The 15,271-nt window shown below is 50.1% G+C and overlaps 1 protein-coding gene and 1 long non-coding RNA gene across 3 annotated transcripts in view; one reads left to right on the top strand and one right to left on the bottom strand.

Annotated features, from left to right (window-relative positions):
• The window catches only part of BLK (BLK proto-oncogene, Src family tyrosine kinase), a 42,578-nt gene extending 31,188 nt beyond the window's left edge, over positions 1–11,390 (bottom strand). The window contains exon 1 of one of the 2 annotated variants that reach the window (XM_083829182.1): positions 10,671–11,390. Coding sequence is in view for 1 of the 2 variants with exons in the window: in XM_083829183.1 (XP_083685309.1) it covers positions 2,763–2,842 (80 nt within the window). In the remaining variant the exon portion in view is untranslated. Of the gene's footprint in view, positions 1–2,762; positions 3,094–10,670 lie in introns of those variants that run through there. The other variant, XM_083829183.1, reaches the window with a different exon arrangement.
• Positions 3,364–8,559, top strand: LOC310896660. Its single transcript, XR_014581728.1, has 3 exons — positions 3,364–6,016; positions 6,335–6,421; positions 6,756–8,559. It is a non-coding gene; the product is annotated as an uncharacterized lncRNA (long non-coding RNA).
• Positions 11,391–15,271: the final 3,881 nt, after the last annotated feature.

Genomic DNA, 15,271 nt, shown 5'->3' with positions numbered 1-15,271 from the left:
CTGGGTTTTGGCCGAGTTCTTTTTAATTTCATTTTTAAGCCTGTGAATGATTAGTGGCTTCGTTGCTAGGAGGTGGTTAGAAGGCAGATACGAACAACAAGAAATGTGCTGTGCTATAAACGGCATCAGCCCTGCAGAAGATCTGTCTCAGGCAGAAAGTGGAGAGTGTGGCCACTGTCCTCTAGAAGGACACAGCAGGTAAAGTCTTGTGGGACAACCCTTCCTGCAAGCAGAAGGGCAGGGAGACCTGCTGCAATACACATAGTGTGGGTGTCCTGCTGACAGCACGGAGACTCTTATGGCCAAAAACTGCTGCTCAGAAGGAGTGACCAGGCTGTGCGTGGAGGGATTAGAGCAATGAATGAAGTCCCTATAAAGAGCTGGAGAGAATCAAAGAATCATTAGGGTTGGAAAAGCCCCCCGAGATCATCTGGTCCAACCATCCCCCTACCACCAATGTCACCCACTGAACCATGTCCCTAAGCACCACGTCCAACCTTTCCTTAAACATCCCCAGCATGGAGCCAGAGGCATCATGGCCTTTGCTGGGGGGTGAAGCAGATGGCTGTCTTACATGTTGCATCCTTAGAAAATTGCTGAAGAATTGGAAATTTCAGAGAATTGCAGGGGTTGGAAGGGACCTCAAGAGATCATCGGGTCCAACTCCCCTGCCAAATCAGGTTCCCTAGAGCCGGTAAAAATTTCCTATTGGCAATGCTCACACCCCATCCAGACCGCGGTCCTTGTTGGATAAAGATAGCAGGCTGCATTTTTGCTTGCATTAGGGCCTGTTTCAAGCACGAAGAACAGCTTCCCCCGGGAGCATCAGGCTCTCCAGTCAATGCTGGCCCAGGCTGGCATCGTGCTGCTGCCTCTCCCAGCCTTGAGCACAGCTGCTGTGGCCAAACTGCTCTCTGCAATGGTTGTCCTCCACCAGCCAGCACCCAGGGCAGCGGGTGGACAAATCCAGAGGAGCTCTGTGCTCCTGTGATTAGCCCTTGGTGAGGGGTAGGCACTGCAGAAATGAGATTGGAGCCCAGTGGCTTATTTGGGGATCTCTTCTTGCTGCAATCAAAGCCTAGCCAGCTTGTTGTTTCCACTGCAGTTTAAGTCTGCCGTGCTTTCCAACTGCAGCAGGTGAATCCAGCCTAGGCAAATAAACCCAGCAGAAAACCTGGCTATTTTGGGTCTGTCTGAGAAGCTGAGACCCTGTGGGAGAAGGCTGTGTGAGGCTGGGGGTGGTGTGTGACTGCACAGATTTCCAGGCGCCTGAGCTTAAGCAGATGCAAAAAAAAAGTTTCTTGACAGAAGAAAAGAAAAAAAAAAGAAAAAAATAAAAAAGATAATAAAAGCTTCTTGCTCTCGGTAGAAGTAGAACACAGCTGCAGGCTGCCAAAGTGGTCATCCGCTAATCAAAACATCTGTCTGGAGGAAAAATCGCTGCTTACATTGAGCATCGCGCCCCGCTGGAGCTTGGCAGATGCTTGGCTGAGCTGCAAGAGGCTGCGGGCCAGGACACGGAGCCAGGGCTGGGGGTCCCAGGGGTGTCGGAGCAGGCTGCTGGGTCAGGAGGACAGACTGCCTGCCCCACCTCCTCCGAAGATGCTGCTCCACGAGCTGTGCCCTGGCGTTGCAGCGATGTCTGCTGGGGATGGCTCTGCAGGAGCGGGGGTCCTGCGGCACGGTGGGGAGGAGCAGGGCGGGATGGGCTGGAGAGCAGAAGGGGGAGGACGGGGCCAGGAGAAGCGTGCACATCTCTCGGGGTGCCAGGAGTGTCTCTGGGGTCCTCTGGGTGTGAGAGGCTTTATCACAAAGCTGCATCGCTCAGTAGAAATTTCTGCAGGCATTTCAACCCAAACCTATCTGCTAATCAAAGCAAGCACGGGCCAAACTTGTTAATGAGCTATGGGCAAGACGGAGCACAGGAAAGGGAGATCCACTCCACAAACCACCCCGAGGTGAGCTCTAAGCCCTGTGGAAGTGGGCACAGGCTGTGCTCGCTTGGCCAAAATCTGCAGTGCTCTGTTTTAGAGAGTTTTGTGGGCACGTCACGTCGGCCTGGCCCTCACAGCTGTGGGGATGTGAGCAGATGGATGGGGTGTCCCTCCACACCTCTACGTTTGGTCAGCCACGTTCCTGCCCCTGGAAAGGCCCTTCCTGGGGGTTATTCCTCTGGGGACAAGGGGAATAGTTGAGACGAGTGCCCTTCAGAAAGGGAACTGCCTTTTCCTAGCGAGAGGATTTTGCAGGATCCATCAGCCCCTTTGGGTCAGGTCCCAACACCCTCCTGCCACCCTCAGATGAGGCGAAGGGACAGAGGGAAGGGTGCACATCCCCAGCTCCCCACCTGAGCTGCTCGGAAAGCCGTGTCGGGGATGGCTGCTGGGCACAGAGCCCTTCCCCTACCCACCCCAGCAGCGCCCAGCTCCGACCAGCTTTCCCCATGCACACACCTCCCCCTCAGATGGGCAGAGGAGGATGGAAGAACCAGGACATGCACGCCTGGCGCACACTTCTCCTCTCTTTTTGCTGTAAACCAAGGGATCAGCGTCCCTGCAAACCATCCCTCGGGGCTCGGTCTCATCAGCCTCTCGGGACTGCTCCCATCTCCTCTCTACCCCACAGATCTCAGGGAATGGAAACAGGGCAGGGGGCACCACATGAAGAGGGGATGGGGAAGAGGAAGAAGGTAGAGAAAAGCCTGCTGGGCTTCTCCCCACCCTCGGGGGGATGCGCACAGGGGTGGGATGACCCCTACTTGCCTGTTTGCCACGCAGCCGCTCCTGGAGAGCCGATCCAAGGACGGACGAAGCACTGGTCCGACCCATGGCAGATGCTCCATGGGGCTGGGAGCGGTGGCAGAACTTCTCTGTGAGAGACCCCCGGCTCACACCACGTCCACACCATCCATGGGACTGGTGGTTTCGAGTCTTACGCCCCCCAGGATGCCGGAGCAGCCTGGTTTTGCAAATGGTTTTTAATGGACTTTCTTTTTTTAATCGTGCCTCTGTGTCAGAACTGGCTCCTCTCTTCCCCCCAAGGATTCCTTGCTCTATTTTGGATATCGGCACGATCCATCGGGGAGGGGGGGCAAGCTGCACTTCCCAGACAACCTGGCCAATGAAAACAGCACTGAGGAAGGCGAGAAACCCGGAGAGAACCCAGACACAAAACCCAGCAAAACCCACAGGCTATTAACAGCTGTCATTAAAATCAGCTGCAGTGGCTGTGAATGGGTTGTTTCCACTAGGCAAACCACCAAGTTTTGGGAAACGGCTGAACAAACTGGCTTTGCAGCGATCTCTTCTTTTTGTGATGAGAAGAAAAATACTAATAAAGGTCTTTTCAGATTAAATGTGTTCTGTTCCAGAGACCCCCGACCCTCTACGAACCTACTGAGTCGTGTCACCGAGGATGCGACGTGCTCTAACGAATGAAGACCTGGACAGGGACTTGCGGGTGGCTCTGAGGAAGTTACTTTCTCATTCTGCCTCAGCACGTTCAGTAGGGATACCGAAATGTGTCTGCCTTAGGAGATAAAATGATGTATAAGAAGCAAGATTTGTTTCTACACACTCCTGAGGCTTCCCGTAGGGTGTATTTTCCATGCATTTCGTGGAGCAGACCTGCTGGGTTGCCATTTATCGCCCTTCAGCCGTTGCAAGGACCCCCCCCAAACCTCTGTGGGTAATGCCACGACGTGGTTTTTGCAGTAGGGAGGGAAGGGACGCTGGGTCTCAGCACCCTCGAGGCTTTCAGTCGGTGCCTCGGCTGCGCTCGCAGGGACGGACAAACGCAAGCCGACATCCGCCGAGCGCGGCGCACGGCCCAGAGGCCGCCCACGTGCTGGTGATGTTGTTTACGAAGGAAAGGCTTCGTGGGGCTGCTCTAAGCCCAGGTCAAGGCAGAGGATGTTTACCAGCCTTCAGACCAAGGTGGCTGAGGACACGATGCTGTATGAGCAAGGAAGGTGCCCCAGGATGTGGGTGCCCGTTGCCCCAGCGCCGCTCGTGGGCATCGCCAAGGCTCTGCAAGTGCTCTGTGCTCCTGGCAGAGGGAGAAAACCCCGTGGAGGGCTGCAAGTGTTTGGGACAACGGTCTGGGCCTTAAGCAGGACTCTGCAAGTGCCTTGTCTGCCCTGGGGCCAAGCCATGCCCCTTATCCTACAGCTGGCAGAGCCCAGGGTCATCCTGGGGGCTCTCTGAGGACAACCAGGACAGACACCTACCCCACTGCCCCTCCGGCAGGTGTGCTGCAGAATCAGGCCTGCCCTTTGCATACCAAGGGGATACAGAAATGAGGAAGCCCTTGCAGGTTTGTCAGACTTCTCCCTCACCAGTTTGCATTTTGCTGTCTCCGCTGTCCTCCAGCTAAAGGCAGGGGAGAGAGGACAGAGCTGGAGGAGGTCAGGTTGGGGCTGGGGAAGGAGAGGACAGATTTGGGGTTAGCTGGAGCGCTTTGAGCTTTAGGGCAGGGCTTCATCCTTTGGCAGAGAGTGCATCTGAAGTACCTGACTGCTCTCTGCTAAGTGAGCTTCACTTCCTATTCCTACAAAAAGGGAAGTTGCTTTTTTAGAAAGCTGCTTGCCATCCACCGCAGAGGTAGGAAGGAGGAGCTACCACGAGGTGCAGCAAAGGCTTAGAAATAAGGCTGCCAAGTCATCCTGGGAAACAGGGTGACAGCACGGCAGCTCCAGACAGAAACCTGCTTCTGATTTGAGACACGTTCCCAGTTCTGACAGTGGGGAAACCCAGCAGCTGCAGCCAGGCTGCTGCAGAGACCCTTCCAGTGACGGCAGCAGTTAAAGCAGCTCAGAAGCGAGGAGTTTAAATAAACAGATTAAACATGGTGCAATCTACCTACTGCATCCCAGGGAGGTTTTTAGGTGCCTAGAGCTGTGACCCTGAGGGGAGAATCAGCCCTTCATCCCCATGCCTCCTCTGTTGCCTCCAGACTGGGAATCTCCTGGCCCTGAGACGAGACCCAGAGTGGAGAAGCCCAGGCAGTGAATGCCCTCCTGTAATCTGTCTGCTCAGAAATCATGAAGCACCAGCCCATGGGTATCCTTTAGAAGAAACTGGAGGGAAGTCACTGCAAAAGCATGCGATAAAGGCCACTGAAAAGAGAGGAAGTCTCGTACACAGCTCCCGGGTCACTCCAGATGGGCTCCACCTGCCCCCAGCTTCCCCAGCCCGAGGGTGCAGGCTGTCATCTCCCCCGCTCCAGCAGGGTCTGGCTGGCAGTGGTCCCACCTTGCTGCCACATGTCGGTCTCCAGATGTTCCTCAGGAGCTTTGCAGTGTGCAATCCCACAGCTGGCTCATCTCTGCTACCTGTTACAATCCCCCGTAAGATGTGCATTGAGCCCAAATGTCCAGCCCATGGGGTAAATGCCCAAAGAAAGACCTCTAGGACTAACCACAATCCCTGGACATAGAGAGAGTCCAGAAAATGCTGCTGGCTCCCTCTGGATGACCCCAAACCCAGTGGGATGGCCACCCGGCCATACACCCACACTGGTGGCCCCACTGCACAGCCTCCTTCTGCAGCAGAGCCCACCACATTTTATCCGCTTTACACTGAACCCAATAAAAGTGTTCCCGTTAAGGTGGCTGTTGCAGAAGGGGCTCCGGCTTCGATCTGAAGCCACCCAGAGGGATGAAGGCACCTCCACTTTCCAGTTGGCCCCAGGGGCTGCTTTCTACACCCCTGCAGTGCAAGCTAGGTAGCTCGTTCCCTCCAGACCTCATTCTCATGACCTGCTCATGATTTTCCCCTCCCATTCCTTGCCTGTTAAGAACGAGTACCCTAATTTACCATCTGAACCTCCCAGCTGCCATTCCTCTGGCAAATTAAAAGCTAATTTAAAGCACTGGATTGCTGCTGGAGGAGGGTGCTGATGCATTGTAACCCACCCTCCGGCCTCCATTTTGATGGCTGAGGCTTTCTGAGCTCTAAGGCAGCATCTCTGCTAGTGAAATAGTGTCAGGTCTCCATCTCTCCCCCTTCAAAATAAGGTGCCTGCATCCAAACTCCTTGTTAGGGCTTTGCAGGGCTTTCCCTTGTTTAGCTACTGGTATTTATTGCTGAATCCTCTGGGTTAGCCCAAGGGACTGGGAAGAAAATGCAGCAGTGGCTTTGTTTGACATTTACTGGGGGGTATTCTACTGGTAGGGACGTGCTCTCCTCCCCAATCCTCCCTGCCAGGCTTCCTCCACACCATGCCTGTTGCTGCTACTTGCAGCAGCTGAAGCCCTGCCTCACTAGTATTTTCACCAAATGCTGGAAAAAGGATATTTTCTGACGCAAGTTTACTCTAGTAATGTCTCAAACAGCTCTGGTCTTCCTCCTGTGAGTCTCAAATGCTGAAGGCCAAATACGTAAGAGACAACTGGGAAAAAAACTCTGTGATAAAAGTCAAGGTAAAGCTTTTGTACCAATTTTTCTATTTGCTTAGTATGACCTTGTTTCTCCCTCCTTCCATCACGTGTTGCTGATGACGCCTTGATTTTTCCGTAGACCGCTTAACCTGCATTCGAAGCCCATTTCTCGAGAATCGTGCACCCATTTTGAGATGTTCTGCCCCTAATTTTCTTGTTTCCAAGCCATTCACCGCAAGCAGTTATTCACATAAACACGGACGCCATTGTGGCTTGGGTCTTGGGCAGGCACCAACCTGATCTCAGCTAAGTCCTGCAACACCTTGGCTCCTCTGCCCGTGGCATTTTGTCAGGGTTTTCCTTTTTCCCACCACAGGTTGCACTGAGCAGAGGGATACCCTCCTGTGAGGCCACCTGATGTAATCTGATGGTCCTTCACCACTTGCCACCATAACCTGGGGAAGAAGAGACGTCTGAGAAAAGAGGAGGCTGCGACCTTCTGCGTACGAGGAGATATTTGCAAAGTAGGAAACGGGGACCCCGGTGACTCGGATGCAGGGTCAGTCGCCTCATTTGCCTCTTGGCCATAATGCAAATGGCACCAAGAGTTTGTTCACCCCAGCTTCCTCCACCCAGAGTTGCGTATTCAACCATCGGTAAGGCGGCCCAGACGCCCCAGACAAATTAATAATTTTTCACTCTTCTCCTCTTACTGGGTAGCAAAGGACTCATTTGTAAACCCCATGTGTTTTCTATTTCTGCTCTGTCTCCTACGTGCCTGACATGCAGGACACAAGGAGTCCTGCACGCTGCTTTTTGATCAGCAACAGATTTCCCACTTCCCAGATGAACAGAAGTCATCTGTGAGATCCAGTCAAGTTCAACGAATTATTTCATAAGTAAATAAAAGTTTGTCGGGGAGGAAATCCACAGAGAGGTTTTGAAAAGCACATTTCACTTCGGAAAAGAAGTACATTTTACAGGGTCGCAGAAATGTAGGGCTGGCCCTCAGGCAGTCATCTAATCCGCTTGGTGGACATATATTTTTCTGGGAGGTGACCTAAATGGTGCTTACTGTTGGAAATTCCCGCTGTTCCCCAGTCTGTCCCAGCCCTCCAAGTTCCATAGGCTTAAAATGACTTCTTAATGATCAGCACTTCTTAATGATCAGCACGAATTTCCTTACTGAAAGACCTACAACTGCGTGTCTGGCCCATGGTGAACACAAAGTTTATTCCCTTGTTTTTTGCAGGGGCTCCAGCAAATCAAGCACTACTACTTCTTGCAAAAATTCCCCATTGATCACGCTGTCCACACCTTTGCTCAACTGTGTTCTTCTTTTTTAGGCCTTTTGAAATTGGGTTTGGGAGCTTGAATAGGCAAACCCGCAATGTTTTCCAAGTTAAAACTGACCGACATTAACAAAGGCAAAATTACTCTGTAAAACCCCAGAAACATTGTTCTCTAGCTCAGTTGCAACATTTTCTTGGAAGCAATTATAGTTATAAATCTATTTTTTATTTCAACACAGGGAACTGCTCTCTTTTGGGGTTTGTTTTTTGGGGGGGGAGAAAGGGGGGATTTTTTTTGGCTGGACAGTGAAATGAATTCAAGTGGCTTTACCCCTGATATGGAAGACAGAGAGACCTCTGAGAAGCACGGGGCTTGTTGAATATGAAATGCTAGAGGCCTGGTTTATGTTCCTGGTTTATAAGTTGCACTTTAACATTTATTTTTAAACCAAAACCATGACCTGTATATCCTGTTTCATATAGGGATGTACTTTCTTTTGAGTTTCATGGTGACATCTGATGGTGCAGCCAATTCTTCCACAAGCAGTGGGACCCTGAGGCTGTAATCTGTTGCCAAGACCTCTGAAAAGGGAGAATTGCATCCAATTTTATCCCCTCTACTACCTCTAATCTCTGCTGTTTGCAACGCGGTACAGATCTAACGAGAAAGCTGAATTGCAGCACATTAAATGAATCAGTGAGTGGAGACTTTGGGGTTGCCTGTGGTTCCAGCAGGATTTAGCCCCAGGGCCCTTGCAAAATTTTTGCCCGTGATTGAGCCCCGTGGGTCTGCAGGAAACGATTGACTACAGGGGAGCTCACCCACATGGAGTCAACGCTTGGTTGCCTCCTTGAGTCTCATCAAGCATGAAAGAGCAGCAAGGAAACTCCCTTTTTAACACAGAGAGAATGGAAAGACTGATAGTAAGGAAGGAAGGCAAATAACGACATAGTAACAGTGTGCCCAAGTGCTCCTACTCTGCCCAACACAGTGCCGTCACTCCCGTGAAATCCACAGGGGCCTGTTTCCAGATGACAACGGGGTATCGCTGGTGAAAAATATCCGCTTTCCAAAAGTCTTCTCTGAACTTGAAAACAGCCACAACACCTGCTTGGACTTTGATGTGTCCGTAAAGGTTTCAAGGAGAATTAAAGGCTGAAAAGTCAGTCGAGGAAAATCACAAAGCAGAAATAAAAGAGCGGATCTCCTTGTCTGAAATGGACTTATGGCCCAAATTGTGTAGAAGTAGGATGCTTTTTTTATTATTATTTTTTCTAATGCTCAGCTTGAGATATCATGGGCTTATTTAACAGGGGCTGAAGAGCACCCCACCTCAACTGAGAACAGTAGAGCCCAGGGTAGAAGTGCATACAACAACACCTCTTGTCTAATAAGCAGAATGTGGAAAGTCATTATAAAAACAGAAAAAAAAAATAGTAACACCACCGCAGAATTTTCACTTAAATACGTCTTGTGTCTTTTCTCCTCCATCAGAAAATTTGGCCTTTGGCTTTTTACCTGTGACCCCCAAGGTGTAGTGATAGCTCTGTTTTGGCAGAACAAAACAAGAATGGGCCGAATTATTTTTTTTTGACAGATTCTTGTGCATCGGCATAATGATAGTGCTGCAGGAGGTCTAGGAGAAAATACAAAATGTGGGCAAAAGATCACAAGTTCGGCAGCCCTCAAATCTTCTGACAAAAGTTACTTAAGCCTTGAGATGATGACTAATGAAGTATATTAATGAGGATGCCTTTACTGGCCTGCAGCATTCTTTTTTCCTCCTTAATTTCTAGCCGGCTTCTCTTCTCCATCTCACACTAGACCCGGGACCACGTGTGAGTGTTGTGTGTAGCACTGTCAGCAACTTCGCTGCGGACCATATACACACCTTGTCCCAAACCTACATTTTCAGGGATCCGTAATAAATTCAATTTCACGGCAGCCTTACAAGATAGGAAACAAAGCCCCCGTTTCACCAGGGAGGTAACTAAAGTGCCACAAAAAGCATTGACTTGCCAGGCATCACCGGCCACGATGCCCTGATGCAGAACGCCCCATGACACTGCAACTGCTTTTCCTCCCCAGAGATCACACCGTAAGCAAGGTGGCCTCTGAGAGATCTAGGCTCCAAGTCGGAGCACTAGGGAAAAATTTGAGCCTGGCCTATGTTATAACCGAGAGTGAAAGTTATGGAGGTTTGAGTAGGTTCTGCATTAGTGGGGATGGGAAGTGACCAGAGAGAGAAGCATTAAGCCTGTCCTTCCTATAACCCCTTTTGGGGTTCTCCAGCTTGCCAGAAGCTTTGTCCACATTAAGGTTCTGTTGGTTTTACCAGCTTAACTGGAGGAGCTTGTGAAAGCAGAATTATTATCTCCGAGGAGAAAAATATCTCCAAAATGATCCAACCCATCTGTGGGGCAAAACAAAGCAAAGATCTGCAGTCCCAAATGTGCTTCTTGGCAGAAGGCAAATTAAAGGCTCAACCCTTCCCTGCACCGTACGCAGCACCCAGCAGTTCGATTCAGCAGCCACCGCCTGGAGCCTGAACATCCAAACTTCCATCTCCCTTTGCTGTTTAGAGGGCTTTGATCTACTTTTATGTTTTTGGTTTCTTTTGAAGAGAAGGAGTTTGATCAGTGCCCAAGAGAGAACATGCCAGGTCAGCTTCTCACTTAGAGCACCAGTCCCGCTTCAGAGGGTGCCCGGATTTCAGAAGATACACCCTGCCAGAAGGAAAGAAAGAAATGCACTCTGTCCTGATCCATGGCAGCAGCACGGCCAATTCCCTTCAATATCCTGCCACACATCTTTGAGGGCTTAATCACCACCAATGGCTAGACAGTAACCAGATGCATAGACAATAGTCAGAGATGGACCAAATCTTGGGTGCTCTAAGTGCATGCACCCAATGAAGAGGAAAGCGATAAATAAAGCAGCAGGAATGAAGCAAAGGTTTTGAATTTGAAAAAAAAAAAAAAAAAGTGTTTGCTCTTACCTGGTGATTCCTCTGTTCGGATTAAACCATAGCCCACTCGATCCTAGTTGTCCACCACAGTCAAAAAATCCCTTGCAGGGTGCGTACTTAAGAACATAAGCTCCCCTTGATAAGTTTTAATCCTTAAAGCACGTAGAAAGAGAAACCCTAATTCTTCATGGCGTTGTCAGTTGACTGCTGTTAGTGGTTTCCTGTCGACAACAGCTGAATGACAAATCGAACTAGTTTGTTACACTTATAGCAATTAAAGGGCTGGTAGTGTAACCACACGGCTCCTCTAGTGCTGACGTTGGAACGGTGGCTACCTTAGAAGAACTGTTATCCACAAAGGCTCAGCAGGCTATAAAAAGCACTGTCCCTCTTCAGCTGACGCCCCAGACCACTCTCATTCAGGCTGGTGTGAAGACACCCATGAAGACACAGGGTATAAAAGCTGGTTTGCAAAGGGGAGGAGAAATACGGGTCCTGAGTTTTCTAGATTGGCCCGTTCACAGCTAAGAGCACGCTGGGCCAATAGCAGGGATGGAGATATTTATTGCATGCGCTTAACCTTTGGGAGAGTTTATCTCCAGTCAGGTTCTAGTCTGAGCAGTTTCCCCTTTTGTAATCATCTAGGTTACGGTGCCGTAATCTTACTCACTTTCCATTTGAGGTTCTGCTTCTGCTTAAAATCTCATCTGAAAGAGAGTGGTCGTGTTCGTCCTCAGATCTGTCTGCGTCTCAGCCAGCTGATGTCATTAGGGCATGGAAGAAGAGATGCCAGAGACAGATGACAGCACATCCTGTTATCTCTTTATCACTTCTATGTAAGATCTCGTATGATCTGCCTTCCCTGTATTTTTTGCCATTAGCAACTTGCTATATTGCAAAAAGTTTTTGCCCACCCAGTGCTCATCTGGAGTTGCAGTGGGCAGGGATCAGCTCAGATCACACCGTGCTGGGGTGTTTCACTGCCTGCGGCCTAATGCTGTGAAACGTGATTGTTCTCATTTCCACCCTCACCTGCAGAGTTTCAGACCTACCAACCTGCCTGGAGACCAGGAAGCTGATGTGCATCGCCACGTGATTCTGTGGGATTTTGGATAGAACCTCTGCTGAGTCAAGGCAAGGCAAACATTTCCCAAACATTTCCCAGACAGCAGGGATCCTGCCTGAAGCTGGATCTTCAGTGGGCTGTTTATCAACTCTTTCTGTTTTGGGGAATTACAGATTTATGCAAGAGAAGTTTAAACCTTGGGTCTCGGTCCTGCATTTTCAGGTAGCACCGCTGGCTGAGATAACATCCTTTTGATGATGGCTATCTGGGGGTTGGAGACAGCCTCCAGAGTATGGGTCTGTCAGAGTATGGTTCATTCACTAGAATCAAAGAAGTACTCGGGTTGGAAGGGACCTTAAAAATGACCCAGATCCAACCCTCTGCCATAGACAGGGATGCCACCCACCAGATCAGGTTGCCCAAGGCCTCACCTAACCTGGCCTTGAACACCTCCAGGGGTTGGGCACCTACAGCTTCTCCGGGAAATCTGTGCCAGGGCCTCACCACCCTCTGAGTGAAGAATTTCCTCCTAACCTCTAATCTAAATCTGCCCTCTTTCAGTTTAAAGCCATTCCTATAATCTGCCTGAGCAAAAAGTTGTTCTCCGTCTTTTTGTAAGCCCCCTTTAAGTACTGAAAAGCTGCAATGAAGCTGAAAAAAAAAAAAACCCTGCAGAATAATCTAACAAGAAGTAACATTTCACTCGTTTTCATTTTAGTGCCTCCAAAATGGGTCAGCTTGGTCCAGAAACCAGAAAAATCAAACCGCTGGGCTGAAAAAACAAAAAGTCAGAAAAAAACAAAGCACTTTGTCTTTCATTTTTGCTCCGAGCTGAAGCTATTGGCCGGATTCAATCTGCTGTGCCACCAAAGGTTGAAGTGAAACTGTGTTATCTGGCCATCAGCTACAAATCCAGGAAATTTCACCCAGTTCTTGCAGACACTGACTCATACACGGGCGGGTGCCAAGGATGGGGATGCTGCTGCCCGTCTCCTTGGCGGACCCCTCTGTGCCCCATGACGCATCTTGCAGCTCCTGTTGGTCCCTGCAGAGGCTGCTGAGGAGATCCCTGTGGAACTGGGCTGCTCACGCCACCTTTCAGTGCAGCCCACCACAGTCTGTGGCTGTCGTTTCACAGTGAAATTAGCTTGGGCATGAACTGGGAAAGGGCCGAATCCTAAGGAGCTCCCCTACCTTCTCCATGTGGGCCCTGCGTACATGGGGCCTCCCTGATCTTTGCTGACAGAGCCAGCAGGCCCTGAGGACTGTGCCTTCAGGCCCACTGCCATATTAGTGTTGTTTTGTGAGTGCTGGGGTGGTGATATTTAAATGTGTGCCTCTGTCAGACCCCGTAACCCCGCCGCTTCGGGTGTCTGGCCCTTACCAGATGGCCTGCGTGTGTCGTGGTGCTGGGCCAACATCCCTCCTGTCCAGCAGTGTCCTGGGGGGCTGCCGGGCAGTGGATGTCCCAGACACGTGGGACACACAGCTCTGCACCTCTGCTAGTGACCAAAAAACATCACGGATACATGCAGGAAGATGTGGACATCAGGAAATACCTCACATCTCCAAGTCAAGGACAATAGGCCTAGAATTCACCGCAGTGCCTGAAGCTCAGTATTTAACCCAAGACGGACACGGGTGATTCCATAAGGGAATTCATCCCACCCTAAAGCAGTATCTGAGATAGGCTTTCTTCACCTTTCCGTTCCTTTGCTCAGGAAGCCATGGCAACAAATTTAGGGTGGACACAGAATGTTTGAATTGAAGTGTGGGGCGGTGGTATTCACCCCAAGTCCCTCCACTCCCATGTTTTTCAGTGAAGATGCCCAGAGGGCATATTATGAAGTAGCCTTACTGGGAAACCAGGTACGACTGGAAGGGGATTTTTTATTCCCTAGCGGTTCTGGCAAATAATTTACAACAACTATTTTGGGTGAAAGTGGAACACACATCCCTTTTTTTCCCCAGTAAAATAGAAAGGCGGAAAAAACTGCATCTTGGTTCTGAGATTTTAAATGCTTTTTGCTTCACCGGGTTGCTGCAATGATCTGGGGTTAGCAGATTCTCAAAGGAAAGCCATTACAAATGAGCCACTTCAAATCTTTGGGAAAGGTTATGATTTTCTTTGCAAATGATTTTCAGCTCTTCAGGGCTTAGGGACTTTTTTGGAGTCGAGGAGAAGAATGATTTGCGAACTTAACACATACATTTACAAAGCCAGTGCTGCAGTTTCCACATCGATTTTTTTAAGTGATAGAAAACAGCTGGGCTCCAGCCCTTCCATGACAGTGGTGAAATGCAGTTGGAAGGGGCAAACAGCAAACATCTGGGGGTGAAACCCAAGCTGGACTGGGCCTTCTGTGCGGAGGTCCCCAGTTAAGCTCTCATGGTGTCTTGCACCGGTTCCCCTGCGGTGACCAGGGGACAGCATTAACTGGAGACCTGCTGCCCTCTGTAGGTGCCTCTGTCACATTTCCAGGTCGATGAGCACCCAGATGGCCCTCCAGCCATGTCAGGGGACGGTCCTGGTACAAGCACCCATGTGGGGAGTGGGGGCTGCTTGCAGCTAGGCAAGGTTTGTGGTGGTAGGAGCACCACAGCCTCCTCTCCCCATCCCAGTCCTGCCATGCTGAGTCCTTTGCCCTGGGGAAAAGGCATTTATTTGCTGACCAACCAAGAAACAACCGTTGATGCTCCCAGCGTGTGGTCCCACAGAATGGCCACACTCTCATGCTGGCATGTCCAGCTCCTCTGTGCTCTGTTAGCAGGATGCCTACAAAAAAAAACTACTCCAAAGCCAGAAGTCAGGGCAAGAAGTAGATGGTTCAAATCCTATCTGCTCTGAACTGCTCCTGTTATGGAAGAGGAATGGCCATTTCTTCCTACTGGTAACACAGAGAAAATTTAGAGGGTCCAGGTGAGATTTGGCTGGCTGTAGGGCACATCTACCTTACGGGACCGTGGTAAGCACAGGATATTTGGGTTCCCGAAAAAAGCCTGCAGGGGATTGCCCCTACAGCAGGCAATTGCCGGCTTGGGCTTTGCAAAACCACATCCCAGCAAGGATTCAGGCCTGTAACAAGGTGTTCCCAGGGGTTCAAGGGTCCTCCAGAAAAAATGCTGTGCCCAGGGATGCTGAAGAACGTAGCTCTGGAGGCTGGCTTCTTTTGCAGCTCTGAGTGCAACAGAAAGGCCTCACTGTATCTGAGCAAAATAATAAAATAAAATACTGAGCCATACATATAGACAGCATTAGTGTTGTACAGGTTTATTTTCACTTATTACACCTAATCTCGGGTGCTTGTGCACGCTGTTGGGGTTAGAGCCTCATCATGGACAGTGCTTTGGTGGAAGGAGAGGAGCAGCTCCCACCACACATCCTTTGGGTGAAGACAACTTAAATGAGACAAATTCAGGCCAAAAACATTTAAAACCCATAAGGAGACTTCAGAGGGACCTAGCTCCAGCCTTTCACTGGTGTCTTATGGCAGCTCATTCAAAATCCATTACACAACTAAATTAAAAATAAACATTTACAGAAGAGGGAGCGGGGACCGTGTGT

Source organism: Anser anser (assembly GCF_964211835.1).
Source record: "Anser anser genome assembly, chromosome: 3".
Classification (NCBI taxonomy): Eukaryota; Metazoa; Chordata; class Aves; order Anseriformes; family Anatidae; genus Anser; species Anser anser.
The sequence above is the reverse complement of the archived record's forward strand: the minus strand, read 5'-3'. Positions and strand labels throughout refer to the sequence as shown.